The 24,741-nt window shown below is 49.9% G+C and overlaps 2 protein-coding genes across 41 annotated transcripts in view; both read left to right on the forward strand.

Moving 5' to 3' along the window:
- The window catches only part of MACF1 (microtubule actin crosslinking factor 1), a 336,214-nt gene extending 325,291 nt beyond the window's left edge, over nucleotides 1–10,923 (forward strand). For 31 of the 40 annotated variants that reach the window (XM_045482240.1, XM_045482265.1, XM_045482241.1 and 28 more), the window contains 4 exons: nucleotides 5,164–5,375; nucleotides 5,900–6,010; nucleotides 8,484–8,613; nucleotides 9,459–10,923. In XM_045482240.1, the coding sequence (XP_045338196.1) occupies nucleotides 5,164–5,375; nucleotides 5,900–6,010; nucleotides 8,484–8,613; nucleotides 9,459–9,715 (710 nt within the window). In that variant the 3' untranslated portion in view covers nucleotides 9,716–10,923. The remainder of the gene's footprint in view (nucleotides 1–5,163; nucleotides 5,376–5,899; nucleotides 6,011–8,483; nucleotides 8,614–9,458) is intronic. The other 9 variants (XM_045482253.1, XM_045482263.1, XM_045482258.1 and 6 more) reach the window with 1 other exon arrangement.
- A 4,182-nt stretch (nucleotides 10,924–15,105) lies between these two features.
- BMP8A (bone morphogenetic protein 8a) overlaps nucleotides 15,106–24,741 on the forward strand; it is a 31,939-nt gene continuing 22,303 nt past the window's right edge. The window contains exon 1 of the mRNA XM_045482269.1: nucleotides 15,106–15,439. Coding sequence (XP_045338225.1) covers nucleotides 15,106–15,439 — 334 coding nt within the window. The remainder of the gene's footprint in view (nucleotides 15,440–24,741) is intronic.

The raw sequence follows: 24,741 nt of genomic DNA on the forward strand, positions 1-24,741 counted from the left end.
CCTAGCACTCAGTAATCATCTCGATTGGGCTGATTGCAGAGTACAGAACTGCCCAGCAGTCTTAGTTATCATAACTCTACCAGTGACAGGATGAGTATTTCTAATCAAAAAATTGCACTAGGAGGTGAACACTTATGGGCTGTGGTGGATGTAAGAAGTGACTGGGGAGGGCGTGAATATCACAAAGAGGAGAGTTCTTGAAGCTATCTAGGATTCTGTGAAGATTCATGTGGCTTTGAGAAGCACCACTTAGGGTAGATTTTATATTCATTTGTGTTGCATTTCCTTGGCTGTCTAGACCATAGAGAATGTTAGACTGAGGAAAGAACAAAATTTATGACAGTATAATACTAACACACACAGTCATTTGTTACCTCCTGCTACATAGCTGCTTAAAAAGGTGAGTGAGAGAGGCGCCTGGGTGGCTCAGTCGGTTGAGCATGACTATGGTTTGTGCTCATGATCTCATAGTTTGTGGATTCGAGCCCTGTGTCAGGCTCCAGGCTGACAGTGCAGAGTCTGCTTGAGATTCTCTCTCTCCCTGCTCCTACCCCACTCTTCTGTCTCTCAAAATAAATTTAAAACAAAAAGTAAGAGAGGAGCACCTGGGTGGCTCAGTCAATTAAGCATCAACTCTTGATTTCAGCTCAGGTCATGATCTCCTGGTCATGAGTTTGAGCCCCACCTAGGGCTCTGTGCTGACAGCGCAGAGCCTGCTTGGGATTCTCTCTCTCTCTGTCTCTCTCTGCCTCTCTCTCTCTCTGAAAATAAACTTAAAAAAATAAAGTGAGAGTGCTCTCAAACCTCACATTGCTTTAGCCAAACATACAGTGAAAATATTCAACTAGGTAGGTTCCCAACACTGCCAAAATTGGAGGTTTCAGTTTCTGAATTCATCCATGGCAAAGGAGATCGTGATGTTTTGGATAGAGATGAAAACAGTGCCCTGCCTAAGAACAGATCTACTTTTAGGGTACTATATATGTTTTTGAGCACTAGACAAATTAGTTCCTCCAAATAAGTGGAGATCTAGAACACTTCATTCATGAAGATTTTTTTTTTATTTTTTATTTTTTTTTATTTTTATTTTTTTCAACGTTTATTTATTTTTGGGACAGAGAGAGACAGAGCATGAACGGGGGAGGGGCAGAGAGAGAGAGGGAGACACAGAATCGGAAACAGGCTCCAGGCTCTGAGCCATCAGCCCAGAGCCCGACGCGGGGCTCGAACTCACGGACCGCGAGATCGTGACCTGGCTGAAGTCGGACGCCTAACCGACTGCGCCACCCAGGCGCCCCCCATTCATGAAGATTTAAAAGACAATTTGGCTTAGAACTGATTGTTTTCCTTTTCTTTTTATTGTTGTAAAATATACATAACATAAATTTACCATCTTAACTATTTTCGAAGCGTTCAGCAGCATTAAGTACATTCACACTGTTGTGCTACCATCACACATCCACAGAGCTCTTTTTATCTTGTAAAACTGAACTTCCATATCCATTAAATAGGAGCTAAGAACTCAATTGTGACTGGCCAGCCTGTTCTAGCCAACATCATGTGGCCAGCCTAAGTCCCTTAGAAAATGGTGGCCCCTTTGGTGTTGAAAAACTAGAATGGTTGCCTTCGGGCCCTGGTCTCCAATATGTGATCTTCAAAAAATTACAGTTAAGTGTTTTTGGAAAACACTGGCTTAAAGCTAAGGCAGGTTTCTTTACTGTAGGTCTCCCTAGAGTTCACAAAATGCTAATCTCATTAAGGCTCTTCCAAGGGGGGAAGGTGTTTATTGAACTCTTTTTGTAGGAACCCTCTCAGAAAACCTTAGTTTGGGAAATTCTGCTGTAAACAATGGAAGACCATGGAAGGATTTTGGGCCATTTAGAGTTATCAGGTTTTTATTTAGAAATTCAGTTCTAGGGGATGAGATGAGAAATGAGACCAGTTGGAAGCCTGTTATATCCCGTGCATGGTGGAGGAGATAGCCCATGATCCACATAAGTGTAAGGAGGTTTGGGGGTGTGGGAATGCACTGGAGATTTGAGGAGCTATAGAGGATAGAATCAGGAGGCCAAACTGCCATCAGGAAGGAGAGACCTACACTACCCCCTTGGTTTCTGGCTCTGATCATGTCTAATCAGTCACTGGGTATAAGATTCTGTGATCCAGCAAAGGGTCTGCTCACGGGACATGTTTGGAGTCAGGCACGACTGTATGATGGCAATGAGGTGTCAGGTCAGTGAGCTCATCGCCACCGGATTCAAAAACTAAGAGGGAGAACAGGACTACAGACAGAAGCAGGGGACATCAGTGTTTGATAATGGGCGGGAAGGAGGAAAAGCAGGAGAGAGAGTGTCCTGGGAGCCAAGGGAAGAGAGTATTTCAAGACAAGAGCAGTTATCCCCCCACATGGAAATTACAACAGCAGAGAGGTGTTTTTACTTGTCAGATTATTAGATTTTTATCTGTACATGTATATGTGTGCACATGTGAGTAACAGCATTAGCCAGAAGGAAGTAATTTCAGTATACTCCTGCATTATTTTGGAGAGTGTATGTTGGTATAAAATTTGGGAGATCAATTGAGAAGTATCAAAAATCTTGTGTGCATCCTTTCTCCCCAGAAAATGCACTTAACAGAAATTTATCCTAAGGAAATCATCGATATGCACAAAAACCTTTTACGAGTAGTTTGTCACGACATTGTATATGATGTTTAAGAAATTGTAAACAAATTAAAAATATAACTAGTAGGGTTGGCTAAATAAATTGATGTCCATATGATGAAATAAGGCCATGCAGCTAGTTGAAATTATGCAAGACCTGTCAAGCATGGAGGAATGCTCCTGATGTTTTTGTATTAAATTATATATGTACACATACACAGTTGTGCACAGGAATAAAGACACGCCATCATTGTAAGTGATGTCCCTTAGGTTGTAAGATGAAGGAATTTTTATTCTCGTTGTACTTTTCTGTATATTTCAACCTTTGTACAGTTTAAAGCTATCAGTAATAACTTGGCAGAGTGATTTAGGTGCTGTGGTGGGGACGGGAGCCTGAGTGAGGTAAGGGACGAGTGGAGAACCGCTAGTGTAGATGAGGATGTGAGGAGCGTGGGGCGGGGAGAGAGCTCAGGTGGAGACGTGGCTTCTAGCCCTACCACGGCTCTCCTTGACCTCAGCCTTGTGAGTGCTTCAGTTCCTTTGTCTGTGACAGGGATGCTAACAGGTCCCTGGTGACAGTCAAGTGCCCTACTGCATATGATCACATTCTGTAAATTGTGCAGTGCACGAGCAACATGATATCATATCATTACATTTTAAATGTAATGCTGTGGCGCTCACCTGAGGTCCTGCTTCAGAGTCTTCCTCTTGTATCACTCTGTTGTTTTTGGCGGGGGAGCCAGTGCACAAGTAAACTGTTAAATGTTTACTAGGTTTAAATTACACGACTGAAGTTCTGTACAGCTCAGGGACATAAGCATTTCTTTTGGGGTGAATCCTCAGCTAAGTAATGATTTTTATTCATCACTATTATCTTAGTGCCTTTGTTGTGTGTCCACTGTTACGCTGGGTACTTCAGCAAACACAAAATAAAGAAATGTAAGTCCTGAACCCACAGTTATTAGTGATGAGAACTCTTACTGAAGTTCCCATGTTAGTGCTGAAGGAAATTCTCTTGGAGAATCTTTAGTGTAGACACAGGGGAAAACACTGAAGTCCAGAAAATGCATGAGTAGAGAACCCAGGGACAAGGAATGAGCCTTGAGAGGCACATGCTGTTGGGGCCTGAGGAGGAAGGAAACAGCGTTCATAGGCCATCGAGACAATGGGATCAGCTGGAGGAAACTGAGGCCCAGGGCAGGAAGACCTGGTTGGTAGCTGAGCCTAGATTGTAACTCAGGTTTTGATACCCACATTGGCCCTTTTAACCTGACACTTTGATATGTTATGTCAACATAATATATTGAGAAGAATTTGATCTAGGAATTTGGTAATACGCTGCTTGGACACCCATGAAACCTGATTTAAAATCTCATTGTACCAAAATTCCTCAGTTCCCTTGAAGACCTGCAGGTTTGGGCAGAAGAGGGGGGTGGGCACAGGTACCTCAAATCTGCTAAACCCATGGTTCCTGGCCAGAGTGAAAAATCTTACTAGAAAAGAATGACAAACATTTTGTTTATAATAGTTCTTTTCCAAAGTTTCACCAGAGGTCCTGTTGTTCAGATCTATCTAGCGTATTCTAAAAAGTGAACAGTTTAGGATAGATGAAGGAGGGAGGAAGTTATTACAGGATAAACTCTTTTGGTGAGAAATAATCTAAGGACATATTCCAGAGGAATTATTTCTTTTAAGTTAGCAGTGTCTTTCACATTTAACATTTACGTTGGTCATCCTTGGAATCCTCTGACTGAATCCAAATTTTAAGTTCTGGTTATACAGCTCCAGAAAACCATGGGACAGCACCTGTTGGCCTTCAGAGCAGTTTCCAGATCGCCTCCCACCTGACATTCCTGCCACTCACCGTTGTCCCTTAAGCTTCTTGTCGCTTTCAGTTTCTGATCTCACATTTCTCACTGGCAAGTTTTGTGCATGGTCTCAATCTTTCTCTCTCTCCTCCCACATGTTTACTTCTTAATGATTTTATCCCAGTCTTTTTACCATCCTGAGTTCCTGGACCGCTTCCCTGAGGATTGTTAGCAACTGAATTCAAATAAGAGTCTGGACAATGTTGATTGCAATGATCTGTTTTTCTCCACTATCCTGCAAAAAGTACACATGTACTATGAGAGAGAAAAGAGGGGTTTTGATCTAATGTCAGAGGTTTGTGCACTGCTGCATCTGCTTTCTTTGACCCGTTACGGTGTGCTTACCCCAGGGGACAGTGACATGGCAAGATCATTACCACAGAATGAGATGCTATCTCTTATATAAAATTCTTTATCATGGCAAACCAATGAGGCTTATTACTTCATTGCTATGGGTAAGAATCATGACAGACTGACAAATCATGAATTTATTTTAAAAGAATCCACAGATAGTACTAAATCTACAACTTAACATAGCTGTTATCATGGGGTCAAGCAGCTGTATGACCATCAAAGACACATTTTTTTTTTAAGATTAACTGACATTGTATGTGTGTGTTTGTTCCTTTTTAGCACGAGGTAGAACTAACATCGAACTTAGAGAGAAATTCATCCTGCCTGAGGGGGCATCCCAGGGAATGACCCCTTTCCGATCACGGGGTCGAAGGTCCAAACCATCTTCGCGGGCTGCCTCCCCCACCCGCTCCAGCTCCAGTGCTAGTCAGAGTAACCACAGCTGTACATCCATGCCGTCTTCTCCAGCCACCCCAGCCAGTGGTACCAAGGTATGTACTGACATTGACCTCTCTTATGGCCTTTGTCCCTGTTCCCATATTTACAGAAGTTTGGTGTTAAGTGTAGCCTCTGAACGCCTCCTGCCAGGAGAGGAACATGAAGATATACTGACCAAGCTCTACCTAGACCAGCCTCTCCAGGCCCCAGTAGAGAACAGGACCTTTAAGATTTTACTTTGAAGGACATTATTAAAATATGAACTCAGATCGTTAAGTCAGAAACACTTCTTTCCACATAATCTCCCATCCAGAATTCCTAATTTTGGAAATCCAGGCACTCTCTGTGCAGCTGAAGCCAGCGAATAAATTTGGTTGTTTTGATGGGTTACTTATGAAGTATGCTGTTGCCTTTCTGCCTGGTCCCTTTTATCCTGTTAAACTGATGCACGTTTTGTTTTGTTTTCTGTTTCTTTAAAATTCAGTGTCTTCTATTTATTTTTTGTGTTCCCAATTTGCTTCTTTTCTGTTCCATTTTCAATTGTTCCCATCCTTCCCTTTGGATTTCCGTTTCGCAGACTCCACTTCAGTTCCCTCGCTGTTATGACAAACCCTGGTTGGTAAACAGTAAAGCTGGCACCCCTGTCAGGGACAGCCATTATCCTGACCTCCAGCTGCCCAGCCCCGAGGTAGAGTATGGTTTTGCTGACTAAGGACACGGTCACGACGAGGCCCTCGCTAATGCCAAGAACTGGATCAGCTCCTCTTCCTGACACAAGTCCATGCTCTTTTCCATCTGTGTGGTGCTTGCTCTCACAGCCGATTCATCTAGTCAAGTGCTTTTCAGGGGTTTCTAACTCGGATTCACCAAAATTGGAGATAAACAAGAGATGCCTAAAACTGGATTAACAACTTGCTGCCAGTGTTTAGAATGATGTTTTTCCAGGGTGATGAATAATTGTCATTCCTGGTGATTTGTTGATGGATATTATTCATAAAACTCGGGCCTCTCGGAGTCTCCAAACCTCAGATACACAGACGAGTTATGAACACTTGAAATTCAACTACGGTGCATGTTCAGCAGTGTTCTATCTTTACTAGAACAGAAGAGCGGCTGGCGTCCCCTGCCCTGAGCCATGTCCTCAGGGTGGTTGATACTGCCAAACTGGTGTGAGGGGCGGGTGCTGCCTTCTTCAGCCAAACACTGCATCAGCGAACACTGCTCCAAGGCTCAGATTTTAACTTCTGAATTTAAGTCACGCGGATGTGTGACTAGTGGCCTAGTCACTTGGGTGTCTGAAGCCTTGATTTGAATACACATGCTGGCAGTTAAGCATGTTTGAGTGCAGTCATTAAAATGCCCAAAGCATTTGTGGAAGAGCAGTGTTTCAGAAACAAAACATGGGCTAGTGGCTTGTCTGATAGCGGGAAAATTCGCATTCTAGCTCCTGCTGGGAAATACTGGTTCCTTGTGCCTCAAAAGATAGCATTGCCTTCAGTCATGCAAAGCTTCAGCCCCAGAAGGCGAAGGCGGGAGATGTAAGAAGCCAGTGCCTGTGAATGGGCTGCTGCTTTGGGATTCATCCGCTCTGAGCTAAAGCTCCAGTTCAGAAATCTGTTTGGTTTAGAACATGATCTGGGGGACCTCCTGTCACCAAAACCCCAGGACTCTACCTGCTTATCTTGCTTTCCTTCTTCCTTAATGGCTCCAGTTTCATGAAAGTCTCAAAAGTTCTAAAATTTTAAATGTATTTATAAAGTACAAAATGCTCACAGGATTCTAATAGATCAGCCTTTTTGTTTCATCTTAAGGTTTTACCTTTTGCTCATTTCGAGGTTTCATCTTTCCTTACCTGTGGGTATTTTCTACAGGCCGCTTCCCGACGTGGACTCCAGCCCAGGGCCTCCAGGGCTGCGGTCTCGCCAGCGGCATTCTCACGAGCAGTAGCTTCTGAAACTGGTGCTCCTCCTCCTGTGTGGGCCAGGAGCGTTTGCGCTTGACCGTTAATCACTTTCTGTCGCTTTTGCTTTTTTTCCCTAAATTAAATATGAGAAACAGTGAAAACAGGTTGCTTTACTCTTCCATTTGTATGGACATCTTAAAGGTCCTGGAAAACAGTTTACACAATTTATTTCAAAGAAAAATTAGAATAGTCTTATGGTATGAGTGATATTTAAAACAGACTTAAAAATTCTTAATGAGGACTTCCAAATTAAGTCTACTACTGACTTAAAAAAAACAAAACAAAACACTCAAATGGGAAATGTTTCTCCTGCTGGTAGCAGTAGTAATAATGTGTATCTGTCCAGCTCTTTTTCCATTAGGAAGTGCTTCTACACATGATTTATTCATTCGGCAAGTTTTTATTGAGCCCCTCTTCTGTGCCAGACACTGTTTTAGGTGCTGAGGATGTGACAGTGAACAAAGTCCCTGCTTTCATGGAGCTTACACTTTAATACAGGCGAGACAAACCACAAACAAGGATATCTATCGTATGTCAGGTGGTAATGAGTGATATGCCAGAAAATAAAGCAGGGGAAGAAAATAGAAAGTTAGAGTGTCACTCTAGTAGTGAGGCAAGACCTCTCTGATGGATCATTCAGCCAATCCGCCCAAAAGAAACAAGGGAGTGAGCCACACAGAAACAGGGTGGGAGGAACAGTGAGGAGACCATGGTGGCTCAGTGGATTGAAAAAGAAAGAGTGTGCTTATCTGCAGTTTTTCCAGTGAGGGAAATGGACTGAAAGATCTTGGTTTGACTGAAGTTCCTGCACCCATCCAGTGAGAGAGGTTGGAGTGATATTGGCATCTCCATATGAAATATTTAGAGCTAGAACGCATATTTGAAATTTCTAGCCCCAACACTTCGACACTCAGGATTATTTGGATTTTTTTTGGCCATTTCTGGTGGAAATTTGTCAGGAACTTTCTAGTAGAAATATAGAAGACATTATGAAATTTTGAATTGGAACATAAGACCTTTTCTGGGGTGGAATCCTCAATCTATATGACCTAGGACACTTTCAAAAATCTTTGTTTTCCTGGACTTTTAATTTGCTTTTCAATCAGTTAGGTGTAAGGAGGCTTAAATAGACCTTTTCAGATTGAATTTCAAAAATTTCACCTAGTAAATAGAACTTGTTAAAAAAATTTTTTTTAAGGTTATTCCATCAACAGGGAGCAAGCTGAAACGACCAACCCCAGCCCTTCACTCTAGCCGCACATCCCTCGCTGGTGATACCAGCAATAGTTCTTCCCCAGCCTCCACAGGTGCCAGAACGAATCGGGCAGGTAAGTGCCTGCCCCCATCCATGTGCACTGGGGTGAAAGGGGAAGGGGAATGGCCAGGCTAAGAACTGGGGGACAGCAGCCTCTGGGTGGTGCTTCACTGCTCCCCAAGGAAAGCAGATAATGAGAGCAGCACACAGATGTGATGTCCAAAGAGAGACCTGCAGATTTTCTGCTGCTCTTTCCTTTCCCTCCTGCCACTGTAGCTGCCTGCAGCCATGCCTTCTGAGAGCAGATGTGTCCACAGCTAAAGCCAGGCCCCTGTTCTTGACCAGAAATGACTGTATTTGAGAGAATCTAAAAGGCAGGAGGGACCTCCTGAAGTGGGCTTTTCCTCAGAAGGCCACCCAGTGTTGGGGCTGGCAGTTGGCTAGTAATTTTTCCAACATTCTGCATTTATTATAGCCACTGGCAAGCAGAGAACATCAGGGAAAGATCACATCTGTTCACCTGTTGATATTCCCCATGCGAGTCCAGGAATTGGCCTCATTTCTGGCTTTCTGTTTGCCTGCCCGACCCCCCCACCCCTGCTAGCAGGCTCTCCTCTATGCCCAGGTGACTGAGCAGCCCCACTCAGCACTACTCTGGGGGCACAGGAGGTCACTGTGCTGAGAGAAGCTGCTGTCTAATCCTCAGGAGGCAAGCTTCTCAAGCAGAATCACAAAGCCCGAAAAGGTTTCAGTGGCTGCTGTGTAGATGAAAAGATGGGGTCCAGAAAGGCTCTGATCTGCCCAACATCACACAGCATATCTGGTGGTATTTACATCAGAGCCCTAGCCTCTGGTCGCTTGTCCTCACCACCCCCATGTTGTCTCTATTAAGTTTGCTGCTTTATTCTCAAATTCCAGACCCTAAAAAATCAGCCAGTCGCCCTGGGAGTCGGGCCGGGAGTCGGGCCGGGAGTCGGGCCAGTAGCCGGCGAGGAAGCGATGCCTCTGACTTTGACCTTTTAGAGACGCAGTCTGCTTGTTCAGATACTTCGGAGAGCAGCGCTGCAGGAGGCCAGGGCAGCTCCAGAAGAGGGCTAAACAAGCCTTCCAAAATCCCGACCATGTCTAAGAAGACCACCACTGCCTCCCCCAGGACTCCGGGTCCCAAGCGATAACACTGTACAAGCACCCCCAAGCCTCTATCCACTTTGAAGCCTGCTCCGTACATTGGGTGTATATTTATTCTGAACAGGAGAAGTTATATTGTTAAAAGTGTAAAAGAATAATTGTGTTATGAAGCTGCCTTATTTTTTTTCTTTTTGTAAGTTACTATTTTCATGTGAATATTTATGTAGATAAAATTCGCCTCCTGGTAACCCTGTAATGGATGGGGCCCAGAAATGAAATATTTGAGAAAAACAAGTGAAAAGGTCAAGATGAGAATGTGTATTAAAAAAAAAAAAAATGCCTCTAAATAGGGTTTCTGCGCGGTGCAGGGTTGTAAACCTGCTTTATCTTTTAGGATTATTCCTAAATGCATCTTCTTTATAAACTTGACTTGCTGTCTCAGCAAGATAAATTATATTAAAAAAATAATAAGAATCCTGCAGTGTTTAAGGAACTCTTTTTTTGTAAATCACAGACACCTCAATTAGCAAGAACTGAGGGGAGGGCACTTCTAATTGCTTTTTCCAATGTTTTTAATGCTGTGTGATTTTAGCTGAGGAGAGGGAACCTCCTCTAGGTAATGTTTGCACATGATCAGCAGAAGGAGTTCATCGCAATACTCTGAATCCTGTTTCAGTACTGGGTGTTTAAAGGACAATAGCTGCTAGAATTCAGGGGTAAATGTGACTGTTCCGAAGATGTCAGAACATTGGGGTTTTTAAGAGTCCTGGTTTGTAACTTTCTATTCAACCCAGCCACCAATAACTCCTGTGCTCACCAGGACCCAGGCCCTTGGCAAGGGGACACTCCTTGGTGGCACTGTGAATTACAGATTTGTTTATCTGCATTTTTCCTATTTATTTAAATGGTCGATCAACTTCCCACAAACTGAGGAATGAATTCCACGAGCTTATTCTGAAAATGTGGACATAAGACAAACATTTGCTCGTCCTTTAAAGGAGTTCACCAGCACACTTGTTATCAAGTCCCGTTTGCTTCCGTCTTTTTTTGTGCGTAATAAAGTCAACTGACCAAGTGACCATGAAGAGGGGCTGTCTGGGGCTCCCGTTTTTTAGCTGCTGTTCCTCTTCAGCTCCGACCATGTTGCTGTGTAATTATCTCAATTGGTTTTAATTGAGGCAGAAACTGAAGCTCTACCAATGAACTGTTTAAAAACAAGACACACTTTTGTATTAAAATTGCTTGCAGTAACAAATTTGTATTTCCTGATTTTCTTCTCAACTATTATATATAACATGTTACTCTGGGTATGACTGTGTTTTAGATACTTAAACGCATTATTCAGATCAAAACATCTTGGTGGATAAATTAAGGAGCTCATTAACAGATTTTTTTTTTCCTGTTTATTTCATCCTTGTTAAAGCAACAAAGAAATAATCAGACTATTGTTAATGTAAATCTATAGGGTATCTGCTCCACTTAGGTGATTACACAAATAGCAATATGTAAGAAAACTTCTGTAGTAGAAATCAAGAGATCCTGGGTTTGAGAGGATGGGGCTGATTTCCCACAGTATGCTGAGATATCTGGTTAAATGACAGAATTTCAGAAGTGGATGCCAAATTGGTCACCAAATCTAGCTCCTTTCTTTTGCAGATGGAGACACTGGGGTGGGAAAGAGGGTTATTTGCCTGAGATCACAGAATTAATAAATGGCAAAAAATGGACCTTGAATCAAATCCTTGATTCCCTACTCAAGTCTGGCATTCCTATTTCCTCCAGACCCTATTTGGCTTTATAATAATTAGAACAGCCAAATATTCTAACAGAAGGAATTAGGCTAAGAAGTAAAGAAGACTTAAGAGGTAGGTAAGGGGTTCAAACTCAGGCTACCAGTGTTTCTGACCATTAGGCCATACTCCTCATGTGATCAGGAATTTGGTGAGATGCATAGGTGTTTGCCAAAGCTGTTTGAGGCCAGATATCTGGATTAAAAACAATCCATCCTAATGGATTCTGAAGGAAGTGCTTACTCTGTTCCCCCTGGAATTAAGTAACTTCAAGCTGCCAGAACTGTGTAGGATAGTGTTTTCACCCAAATTTACTTCCCCTCTAGGCCTCCTGGCAGTGGAAGCATATTTAAAACACTTGACCTCCATCCTTTTCAGATTCTGGACTGTGATCATTTGCTGTTGTTTTTACCAAGTAATTCCGATTTCTCTCAGCCTGTGCAACAAAGGTCACCTAGTAGTGGAATCTATACAAAGTGCATTTCCATTTAACAAACACCCATATGCAAGGCCATGTAGAGAATGTAAGGGTGCCAGAAAAAATTACAGTTCTGGGATACAGGTGCTAAACACGTGATACAAATTTGGTGTCTGCTGGGTAGCGCTACACAAGTCCCTGGGGTTTTCAATGATGCAGTAACAGCTGACCATTATTGACTGTGATAGGCCTGTGCTAAGTGCTCCGTGTACAAGCCAGCTACTGTGACCCCCATTCACAGATGAGAAACAGCCTGAGAGGTTCAGTAACGTGCCCAAGGTCACAGCGTTACCAGGCGGCTGGGAAAGCCCTTGTTTGACACCATCTCTCAAGAAATCTTCCCCCGCTCAGTTCCCTTCCAGGGCCGGAGTTCCAGGATTCCACTCACATCCCCACCCCCACTTCCCAGCTCCTTGTCCTCTGCCCATCCAGGCACTTACCGGGCCCTCGGTGGGAGCACAGCCTTCCTTCTGCCTCCCGTTAAGACTGTATATCCATCAGACTGTCGCCCCTGTTGTGGGGGGCCTTGGAGGCAGGGAACCGTCGGCTTCATCTCTGGCTCAGAGCAGCCCACAGAGGTTGCCGCTGAACTGAATTTCAGGGAGACGCCATTTGGAATGACTGAAACCTGATGTTTAGGTTTATGGGAATTTGAGGCCTGTTGTTTAAAGAACACAGCTATCTCTGCTCACCCTTAATTGAGATCAGTGATTTCTGTTACAAGAATCTGCCCAGCCCTGGGCTGCTTACAGTCTAGCTGGAAGCCCAGTGCTGCACAATACACTACCTGAGGACTCCAGGCTAGATCTGAGGACCCAGAGGATGTGGTGTGAACTCAAAGGGGAGTGCAGAGGGCTGGCTAGAGAAGGACAGTGAGGAGGACAGGAGATTCAGAGACCCTGAACTAGCCTGACACAGGGATACCCCCTTGACCCTGCCCCTGCCCCAGTATGCGCTCACCAAGCCCTGGGGATGCAGCCTGCTAAACAGCTTCTCCTCTGCCCTCTACCCCGTCACCAGAAAGGATCATGGTCATTGCCCACCCCATTACTTTACTTGCCTCCATCTGTGGGCCCTGACTCTAATCTTCATCCCTGCAATCCATGTTCCCCTCTGCAGCGGACTCTGCCTTGGGCACTTTCAGTGGTGAAGCTGCCACATCCTTATGGGGCTTATAAGCAGTGCGGAAATTTACCCATTGGAAAAAAGGCAGACTAGGCATGGGCTTAAAACACCAACAAATGATTGGTTCGATTTAGAATGTGAGAGAAAAGTCTTGATTTTTTTTAAAGTTTGAAGTGATGATGGGAATTTTTAAAGTTCGGTGGACTTCTTAGTTTCTTTTGAAGTTTCGTATTGAGTCCACACTGGGGCCACCATAACCATCTGTTGTCCGGAGCCCTCATCTAGTCTCCCCGCAAGGTCCTTTGGGTCCGTATCTTGCCAGCCACTCAAGCCTCACCCTCACCCTGGCCATTTGTTTCCCAGGCTTTCCAGGCTCCACTGAACAGCTCACCTGCAGGGGAAGTCCCTTAACTTCCGTGTGCCTCAGTTTCCTCATCTGTTAAAAGAAGGGGTTGAAACAGCATCTACTCTATATGTGCAAGCATTCAAGAAGTGACACAGACCTTGCCTGGCACATGGTAAATGCTAAGTGTTACCTGCATTATGCTCCCTGGAGTCCTGTGGCCTCGACACCAGCTGTTTCCTCTGCCTGGAAACTGCTCTCCAGCTCTCCCTCTGCCCTTTCCTGTCATCCCAGGCCGATTCCGTCCAGCCTTCCGAGCTCAGTCTAGGTGTCACTTCCTCCCAGCTCACCGCCTTAGCCATAAATGAATCAATGTAGTGAGAGGGCGCCCAGGAGGAGCAAAGTGTGCAGAAAGGGGCTGAGTCAACAACGAGTTTCCGTGTAGAGTCTTCTTTCTCTTGCAAGCCTCTGAAAGCCGCGACAATTAAGACGCGTAAAGGGCGGCTCCCGGGCGCTCTGGAAGGGCCCCAGAGCTCCCTGGCCCAGTTGGAGGCGGATGCGCGGCTCCCTCCTGCGGGAGGCGGGATCAGCACTGGGGGATCCCCAGGGCGCACAGCGAGAGCTGGCGGTGACAGTGCGGTCGCCGGAACATGGGAGAATGGGGGGTCTCGCCTGGGGCGTTAGCCAGGAGCACGCGGGAACCAGGTGGGTGGCACGCACGCTGGGAGCAGAGACTGAGCAGGTGTCGCGAAAGAAGCCTCCAATAGCGCGTGCAAAGGGACAGCGGGCAAGGAGCCGGGTGGCCAGCGAGGAACTGAGGTGGCGGCTGATGGCAAAGGAACGCGTCTCACTCTCCGGGCACGACTGGCACCTCGGGGCCTCTCTACCTCTAGACCCTACTGAGGCTTTTCTTCGTGTCGCGTGGAGCGACATTCCGCGCACTAAGGCGGGACTGCGGGGTCACTCCAATGGTGGGACGCAGGCCCCGGATCCCGCCCGGTCGAGAGTGCTGGAGGACACGCCCTGCGGGAGCGCAGGGCCTCATTTCTCCCGACTGCCCCGCTACCCTCGTGTCCCCAGGCCGAGGCCCCCCGCCCGCCCGACGGTGCCGGCTGAGAGGGGAGCCCAGCACGACCCCGACGACCCGGCAGCTGGACAGGGGACCCCTCGCCCCCTCGCCGGACCCGCCCACCACCGAACAGCGGCGGGCATCTCGGCGTCACCACACCTGCTGCACCACCCACGCCCCACCGCCCCTTCCCCCTGGTTTAGCTCCGGCGGCCTTGGCCCCGCCCCGAGCCCCCATTGGTCGGGAGCGGAGGGGGCGGGGCCCGACGGCGGCACGCGGGACCCACGGGCGGAGGAGGCGGGCGCGCGGCGCAGACCGCAGCTCCAGCTGGAGGGGCGCCGTCGGATCTGCGTCGTCTCGAGCGCAGACCGGAGCTTGCCCGCCGCCCCTGCGGCTCGGCCGCCACAGACAGATTGGCTGCCAGCCCCCAGCTCCCGGAGGAGCCCCTGCCGCGTCCACGCCGCCCGAGCCCAGCAGGTGCTGGGAAACCGCAGGCGAGCGCGCCCCGTGCGGCCGACCCCGAGCCCCGCCCGCCGTTCGCCGTCCGCCGTCGGGGCGGCCGCGGCCCCGGTCCCCGCCCGGCGGCGGAGCGGATGCGCGCCCGCTGAGCGCCCGCCCGGCCCGGCCCGGCCATGGCCGCCCGCCCCGGGCCGCTGTGGCTCGTGGGCCTGGCGCTGTGCGCGCTGAGCGGCGGCGGCCCCGGCCCGCGCGCCCCGGCCGGCTGTCCGGCCCGCCGCCTGGGCCCGCGCGAGCGCCGCGACATGCAGCGCGAGATCCTGGCGGTGCTCGGGCTGCCCGGGCGGCCCCGGCCCCGCGCGCCGTCCGCCGCCGCCCGGCTGCCCGCGTCGGCGCCGCTCTTCATGCTGGACCTGTACCACGCCATGGCCCGCGACGACGACGAGGACGGCGGCCCCCCCGAGCGGCGCCCGGGCCGCGCCGACCTGGTCATGAGCTTCGTCAACATGGGTGAGTGAGGCCGTCGGGGTGGGCGTCCGGGGCCCCGGTGACCATACGACCAGACCACCGGGTGGACGCGCGGGTGCGGACGGGTCCAGGGGACCGCCTTGGCCGGTGCGCGCCCCTTTGATCGCGGCCACGCCCCCACAGAGGGCTGGGAATGCGGAGCTCAGGGCGGCCGAGTCCAAGGGCTGTGGGCCCCCGCTCACTCCGACAGACGCGGATGTGAGTCCCATCGATGTGCGCGTTCGTCCCGCCCCTGGAAACACCCAAGGGTAGGAATCATCTCATGCCGGTGGACCGGGCAGTGCCAGAAAGACAGTGTGGTCCTGGGGAGACGGATGAGTAAACAGGCCGGGATGCTGCCACAGTGATAAGGGCAGTACTGGAGAAAGGGACAAAGTTCAGCGTGGAAAGCCCCGGTGACATCATCAGAGTGCCCAGAGCTGAGATGAGAGCCCAAGATGTCATGAGTCCACAGCAGCCCGTTCCCTGGCCAGAGCCCCAGCCCCTGTAGGTGAGGGTGTGGCTGTCAGGGCAGCGGGTGGGGAAGGAGTGGACTCTGAGCTCAGTGGGGCCGTTGGCGGTCTTGTCACCCTGAGTGCAGCACCTGGGACGTGGCTTGGCATGCTGTGAAGGTCCAGGCTGTGGAAGGACATGGTGGGCAGCTCGGACGCCCCTCCTTCTCCCACACAAAGCCCAGCCCTTCCTCTCTGCAGAAACTCTGTACAAGTCGTGGAGCCGTTTATGGTTAGTTTTCAAAGATGTCTTTCCTATTATTAAATGCTCTTTAATCTGCAGTCCTGACTATCTGTCCCCTATCCGCTTTGCTTCCTGTCTGTGGGGTCAGGGCTGGAGCAGACACCAGACTGGATCTGGGGGCGCAGGGACTACAGCTCAGGCTTAGATGGGAGAAGACCTTTGCCAAGGCCAATAGCCTCCCTTCACCCACAGCGTCACTCTTGACCTTCCCGACAGCCCTGTTACCAGACATGATCTTCATCCCCATCTCCCTGATGAGGACTTTGAGGCTCAGAGAGACAATGTTATGCCCAGGATAGCACAGCCTCTCTGTGGCCCAGTCAGGACAGGAGGTAGCCCTACACCCACCTCCTGAAGGAGCTGATATTTCTTTCTCCTGTCAGGAGGGCAGGCTTTCAGGGTGTAGAGAGCTTCCAGAGGGGTTTAGGCAGAGAAACCCAGGGGATGGAGCAGCCGGAGGTCTTGTGGGGTCTTTAGCCATTTGCTTCCTGCACTGGGGCAGGCAGAGGGGACAGCCAAGGAGGCCTCTGTCCCCCCCGCCCCCCCAGCCCTGAGCTGGTGGGTGCCTGAGGTGAGGGAACAGCAGGAAGCGGCTGTTAACCTCTGCTGAGAGCCCAGTGCCAGGTACAGGACTTGGGCCAGTGAATGCCACCTTCCTGGTTGGAGGGCAGGGTGGGGGACGCGGGATAACAGAGACCATGTGTAAAACTGAGGCCTGTCCTCAGAACAAGCTGACCTGGGCCTCAGAACCAAGAGGGGCTGTAGATACAGTTATCCTGAGAATGTCCCCAAGGGAGCCATCCGTTAGTGAGTCACTGCCTGGCCAATGTCCTGCTTCCCCAGCATCCCATGGTCAAGGCGCACACGGCCTTGGTGGGAGCTGCTGTTGTGAATCAAGCATCACCCTTAGTTCAGACACATCTGATTCCTCTTGTGCCTCTGCTGTGTGGTCTTAGGCACGTCTCTTGTCCTCTTGGAGCCACAGATCCCTCCTTGTAAAGTGGGGCCCCTAGAGATCAACGCATCGTCAGGGTTGTTGTGTGTTCAGTTGATAGATGGGAGGAACAGAAAATCATGTCTCTGGTCGGTGAGCCTGGGCCTGGTTGCTCCTGACTCCGGTCCCTCCCAGCTGCTGGCCAGCCTTGGTTGGACGTGTGGGAATGTCCCACACTTCTTTTTTTAACCTTTATTTATTTGTTTTTAGGGGGGGGGGGGAGAAGGGGGAGGGGCAGAGAGAGAGGGAGACAGAATCTCAAGCAGGTTCTGAGCTGTCAGCACAGAGCCTGATGCGGGGCTCGAACTCACGAACCATGAGATCGTGACCTGAACCAAAATCAAGAGTTGATGCTTAACTGACTGAGCCACCCCAAGCCCTTTTCATGGGCTCAGAGAGGTTAAATGGCCAGTCCAGGGCCACACAGCGCATCCATGACATCATCCAGGGGCTGTGGATTCCAGATGCCAGCTTCTTCCCACGCCATCTCTGTGTGTTTCACGAAGATCGAAGGCCTCTGACGCTGTGGGATTAACAAGCAGATCTTTGTTCAGTGGAAGCCCGGTCTGTGGGCGGGCCCAGTCAGCTGTCAGAGGGCCTCCTTTATTCTGATGCGCTAATTGCACTAGTACAACTCCTTCAATTTGAGTAGTTTTAACTGGTAATTACCTGGGCTGTGGGGGCGGGGGGATTAGACACCTACCAGGATTCTTTCCTTGTTTGGAGGCCCAGGCCCCAGGCCCCTGAACCACCACCGAGACTAATAGCAGAGTCGCTATGGTGTCAGCACCCACGCCCAGGCTCCCACACCTGTTGCCTCCAGCTCCACCTCCTGTTGGCCTCATCCGGGTCCTGAGAAGCCAGACCTGCTGCCTGCTGGGCCCCTGACCGTCCATGGCAGCCTGTGGGACCCAGAGACCTCTAGCCTCCAGGCCTCTGTGCCCAGGCAGGTGCTGTAGGAAGCCCGTGTCATGGCTGACAGTGTCTCTGTAGGGAGGCCAGGATTACGGTCAGAGCTGGGGCCCCTGCCTGGCCTGTCAGTGAGTCTCCACCTGTATGCTCTTGGCTGCCCTTGGTCAGGACACGGTAATGGGGGCCGATACCTGTCCTGGGTGTCCCCTGTGCTCACGGAGAGGAGAGGCCTGAGCTGGGAGGTAACACCCAGGTTCTTGCACCGCCTGGGCTCGCCACTGAGTCCTTCCTGTCCCAGGTCACCTCCCTTCCCTCTCTGGGCCTCTTTTCTCATCCAGTCCACAGCGATGGTGTCAGAAAACACGGGGCCTCCCGGCCCTGACCCCGTGGCTCCGTGTTGGAGGCACCTCCTCATGGCACCACCCCGTCCTCTGGGCTGGAGTGTGGGTCTGACTGGCTGCTCCCGGGGCGCCTCAGGCTGGCCCAGCCCGCGGGGAGGGAGGAATGAGGCCAGAAAGACCAACTCCGCACGTTGGTCCTGGTCCTTCTCCACCTCGAGCCGCTGGGCCAGCAGGTGCCGTGTTCCAGGTTGAGAAACTGAAGCACAAACAGCCCTAAAGGCAGAGGTCTAGTCAGAAATGCATCAAGCCATCTTCACTTTTGTCGAGACCCTTCTCTGACCAGACTAATTTATTCCCGTGCCTCAGGCAGCCGAGGACAGGGGGTGTTGACCTGAGGCGCTGGATTTGGGAGAGGCAGGGCTGAGTGGGAATGAGGGACCTGGCCCACGTCCTGCTCAGCCCTGTGACCTTGAAGTTACTTCCTTTGGTTCTTGACTAGGGAACTCTCTCATTTCTCACGAATTCACTCAACAGATAGTCATGTGGTACCTGCTCTGTGCCAGACATAGTTCTTTCTAGTTCCTGGGATAGGACAGTGAGCGAAACAAAGTCCCTCCCCTTGCGGAGCTGGCCTCCTAGTGGGGAGCAAGGAATAAATACTTAAGCCACAAAGATGGTTGTCTAGACCACTGGTCTAGACAGTGACCCCCTCCCCCCAGGGGGGCTCTGGAGCCCAGGAGCGGATGGACAGTGGGGGGGCAGACAGGACCCGGGTGGGGGCTCTGACCTGGGACGCAGACAGCATTTGCATCTTGATGCCACCACCGAGTCTCAGTGTGATCTGGCCTCTCCAGGCCACCTCTCAGAGCCTCAGTTTCGTCCTCTGTAAAGTGGAGACACTCGTGTAAAATAGCCCACCCTGCAGGCTGTTCGGGGAGTGTGTAAGATGGCCCCTGGTGAGGACCCTGTGCTCAGAACCTCTGAGTCTGTCTCTTCATTTGCATCACACTTAAGGTCACATCTTTGTTTTGAAAAGAGGAGAGTGAGGCTCAGAGAAGTTAGGTGGTTTTCCCAAGGCCACCCAGCAGGTCAGCTTCCTGTCTCCTCTGCTCTTCTCCTACATAGACACTGCCTCTCTGCCCAGACCTGGGCCTGGCCCACCATTAGGTGCAGTAAGTGTTGCCGAATGGGACTGTCTTTGAATGTATGTTATAAACTGAGAATCCTGTTTTTAAAGTGGTTTTATTGTTTGGGGATTACAAAATAAGATATGCTCATGATACCCTTCATACCACATTGAAACTTGTAACATGGGTGCCCCTGGGCATCCTTTTCCCACTAGCCCAGTGCCTCCAGGCAGTCACTTTTTGATTTCTATCACAATGCATTCATGTCACCTCTCTTTGGTCCCCTTATACCCGAAGCCCTACTCTATATACTTTTATGTCTAGTCTTTCACTTAATATAATTTTTTTGAGATTCATCCCTGTTATCTTCCTATCTTTAGTTCTTTAATTTTTTTTTTTTTTAAAGTAATCTCTACATCCAGGGTGGGGCTCGAACTCATGATCCCAAGATCAAATCAAGAGTTGGATCCTCTGCTAGTGAGCCAGCTGGGCAGCCCTGTAGCGCTTGTTTATAATTGAATTGTATTGCATTCTGCAAGTATACCACATTTGTCCATTTTTATTAGTGGATATTGAGTTGTTTCTAGTTTGGGGTTATGAATAAAGGTGCCCAGAACGTGCTCACGTGGATGTATTGAGCCTATATTTTAATCCTGGCTGTCCCACCTGGGAGCTGTGAGATGCTAGACAGGTTCCTGTTAAAGACTCTGAACCTTCTTTCTTCACCTTTAAGAGCAGGTGAATGAGGCCTATTCCCAGCACTGTGAGGGGAGGCTAGCAGACACTGGCAACAGCAGGAACTTAACTAACAGAGAACTCTGTTACATTTCACCTGTGCCTTTGCTCCTTTCATACCCTGTGCATAGAACATCCCTGCCTCCACCTCTTAAAGGGGCAGGCAGGAGTTTCCCACCTCCACTCCTCTTCAAGAGACAGGCTCCTTCTCTGATGAAAGTCCCACCCACCCACCCCCACCCCCCCATGGTGTGTATTTCTCTTAGGATTTGAGTCACTTTCTGCCAGTCTCATTCAGGGCCATGTCTTGCCCCTATTTTACTCCCTGGGAAACCATGAACGACCTGAGAACAGGGACAGATCTGAGTCTTTGGGACACCCCCACCCCGTGCACCCCATCCCCTGCATGGCAGGCACTCAGGGCAGACTGGTAAGGTTGAGGGAGGACGATCACAGCTGGAGGCAGGGAGCTGAGAGCAGGGTCAGGAGCCTGGGCCTGGCCAGTGCAGCAGAGCAGGGCCGCCCTCACTGTCTTTGTGGAGGCTGACAGCGGGTTCGGCATCTCCCTGGGCGCTTCCTGGGACCTCCAGTGCCCCCAGGGCCCTGCCTGGAAGAAGGTGGCTTCAGCAGGCATTCTCAGGGGGGCCCCCATTGACAGGAGAACCTCATTGACAGGTGACCCCCCCATCGCAGTATCACCACCTGGAGGGAAGCTAGGGCCACTCATTTTACCTCAGCTGCAGGTCTGAAAGTCCACACGAAGGGCCCTCACCTGACGTGCGACCCCTGGCAAGTCTTTGCCCCTCTGGGCCTCAGTTTCCCCATGTCTGCAGGGTTGCCCTGGAGGCCTTTCCAGCTCTGACCAAAGAATGTGCCCACCCCTGCCCACTGATGGGGCTCCTCCAGGGGTGAGGCCCAGGGCAGGGAGGTACACCCAATCCATCTCCTTACGGAAATCCATTCCCTACGGGAGAGAGGGATGTGTCACTGTGACCGCATCTTTCCGGAAAAGTCCCACAGTTCAGTTCTTCCCCCGGGTTTGCACTGGGGAATCGTATCCTTGCTCAATCTCCTCGGATCTATTTTTGGCCTTGACAGACTTGATGTGGGGGAGTGTGCGGGTGTTCCCTTTTAATTTGGGGTCTGAAGCCGTCGGAGGCCTGGACCAGCAATCATGAGTGCAGAACCATTTATGGAAACAGCTCTTGAAAAAAGTCGGTAATGAAAACTGACTAAAAATACCTTAGAAATGGAGCCTTGGCCTCCTCTGGGAAGCACCGAGATTTCTGGGTGGGAGGAAGAAGCCCTTCAGATGCAGACTTGGTAGGTGGTCCATTCTGCAGCCCCTTGGTGGGCCTGCACCAGCCATGGAGACCTGGGTCTTGTTTTAGGTCTGAAGGGGTGGGGGGCCCTCGCCCTTGTCACGAGCAGGACCAGCCAGACAGGACCCACACACCTGCCTCTGGGACCCTGGGGAGCCTGCCCTCCCCCTTAGCAGCCTGGCCATGCAAAGGGGTGCCAGTCCCAAGGCAAAGTGACAACATGAGTGGCTTCTGACGGAGGCACACTGTGACACAGAGGCCACTCCAGACCGGCAGCATGGCCAACCCAAGGGGCAGCGGCTGCTGGATGATGAGCCGCTGTCCCAGGGACCTTGGGAAGAACCAGCAGACACATCCCCTCTCTGGGCCCCCAGAACACAAGGAGCTCAGTGGAAGTTCACTGAGAGCTTCCCGTTTCCACCCCACACTGTGCAGTCCTGCCCTCAATTGTGCACCATCCAAAAGGGCACATGGAGCAGAGATGGGGACCCCTGGGACTGGGGAAAGGGAGAGGCTGGCAGGCTGATCTGTGTGGGGTCGGAGCAGGACGAGGGGGCCTTGACAGCTGGACTGAGAGGAGAGTAGCCTTTGGACCAGGCGGGATGGGGGCAACTCAGGAGAGAGCGCTTTGGGGAGGGTGTCCAGGGAGGGTGTTTGCAGCCGGAAGGCTGAGGAGGCCATGAGGTTGGGCCAGGTCAGCTCAGGGGGTCCTGGAACCAGAGCTTGGGCTCCTCCCAGGGGCCCTGTGGGGCTGGGGAAGGGTTTGAGGGCAGACCGGTCAGATTTCTTTTTTAATAGCTACTCTGAGCTGAAGGAAAAAGATGTCTTTTGGAGTCTTACTATTTGGTCAGAAACAAGACAGATTTAGATCATCCAGATACCTCTAAATTTTGTCTAAGTCACAAAAATACCCAAAGTTTTTGTTGGTGTTGGGCTGGTGGACTCAGGGTGAGGCATCTGGAGATCTAGTCCATGAGTGGTAAGTGCAGAGCCTCAGACTTAGAATGTATTTGGCGACTGTGGTGGTCAAGGACATCTCCTGCACACAGTGGGTCTTTCCCACAAATGTGGAGAGCAGGGGTCATTTTATCAGAGGCTGTAGGAGAAGACCACAGATCCAGGAGTCCTGTGATTGTTTATTTTCCTGGAGCCACAGTAATGGAGTTAAGAAAGTAAAGCCTTTGCTTTCCCACGTAGAGCTTTGCAGAAAATAAGGCACCTGTGGAAACAGGACTGGCCTTGTCCATCCCCAGTGGTGGGCCCATGCCTGCCAAACCTCGATGGAGCTGGCTGTCAAGAGCCTCTCTTGGCTGCTGGCTTCCAATCCACCTCACAGGGCCGTGGACTATCATAGCATCAAGAACTGGTGAGTTTTATCAAATTCTTCCCAGGTCACAGAGCCTCTTTGAATCCCTGGACAACACCTTAATCAATGAATCCATTAGTATCACTGGTAATAATACATATTGACACCATGTTGTCCAATCTGATGTGCACAGAAATGGATATCACTTCTTTAGTATTCTTCTCCAAAATCCATAACTTCAGTCTAACGGGAAAGCATCAGGGGCACATGGGTGACTCAGTTGGTTAAGCATCCAACTTCAGCTCAGGCCATGACCTCACAGTTCGTGAATTCAAGCCCTGCATTGGGCTCTCTGCTGCCAGCACAGAGCCCGCTTTGGATCCTGTGCCCCCCTTTCTCTGCAGCTCCCCTGCTCTTGCGTGCTCTGTCTATATCTCTCTCAACAATAAAGATTTTTTTTAAAAGGAAAGAAAATGTCAGATAAACCAAAAGAGCTAGCCAGCACTCTTTAAAAAAGTGTCAATGTCATGAAAGAAAAGCAGTCTTAGCAATTGTTACAAATCAGAGGAGACCCAGGAGACCTAACAATTGAGTGCGATGTGGGACCCTGGGTTGAAGTCAGGTACACTTAAACGATGAATAGTGGAAAACCTGGCAAAAGTCTAGAAAAGACTATAGTTAATAGCACTGCGCGATATTGGTTTTGTGGTTTTGGTAATTATGCTACGGTCTGATTACGTACAATGTTATCATTAGCGGAAGCCGAGTAAAGCGTGTAGGGAAAGTCTCTGTACTATTCCTGCCAAGGCTTGTCTCTAAATCTAAATCATCTAAAATTATTTCAAAATAAAGTTAAAGGCATCAAGTGACTCACACGCCCCTCCCTGCGTTTTCCCCAGTCCCATCCTGGTCTTGACATCCATCACAGCTGGTCACATACAGTCGTCTTGTTTGCTGCCCGCCTTCCCTGCAGCCCTATGAGCACCATAACCTCCGTGGGGGCGGGTCACCCTGTCTCACTGCCTGCAGCCTCCCCATTGCTGTGCAAAGCGCCTGCATCCAATAAACCCTGTTTCCAAATGTGTCGAGTAAATGAATACATTTTCCTGGATGTCACCAGGAAAAATGAATGGAAAAAGTGAGCGTTTTTAGAAAGCCTCCTGAGCATGTGTAGTCAGGAGTCCTCTCCCACAGGCCCAAAAGTGAAATTATGGGAACGTTAGGAATCCCTGGCCCAGATGTTGCAGATCGGAGAAATAGTTTACTTCCCAGAAAGCTTGCTGCAGGCATCAGTGATCCCCCTCAAGGCCACCACAGAGAGATGATTCCTGGCAGGACATATCTCATGTGGCTGGGGTCCAGCACCCCCTGCCCCTCAGCCTGTCCAAATCTGCCAGGGGACCGGGAAATGAACTTCCCAACCCTGCAAGCAGTAGCAAAAAAAAAAAAAAAAAAAAATTACTGGGAAAACCCAAGAAATCACGTTGTACGGACTTGGCCTTTCCCATAAATTCCCTCTGCAGACTATCGACGAGAGCAGGGGTGTGGGAGGCAGCAACAGGCCACTTCCAACTTGATTTTTGTGCCATTCTTTCAACATCAGATGGCGGAGGTCCACCCTGATATAGTGGAAGGAGCCCAGATGGGAGTCAAGACCCTTGGGTTCCCTCTCTCTGTGTGTATAAAAGTGGAAGGACAGTGTGTGCAGTGACCTCTGTCCTTGGAGCTCTGGTGTTCTGGACTATACAGCACATTCATAAAGGGTCAGTTTCTGCTTTTTACCCGAGCCAGAGTAGCCTCAGTGGTGATTCT

Source organism: Leopardus geoffroyi, chromosome C1, assembly GCF_018350155.1.
Source record: "Leopardus geoffroyi isolate Oge1 chromosome C1, O.geoffroyi_Oge1_pat1.0, whole genome shotgun sequence".
In the NCBI taxonomy this organism is placed as follows: domain Eukaryota; kingdom Metazoa; phylum Chordata; class Mammalia; order Carnivora; family Felidae; genus Leopardus; species Leopardus geoffroyi.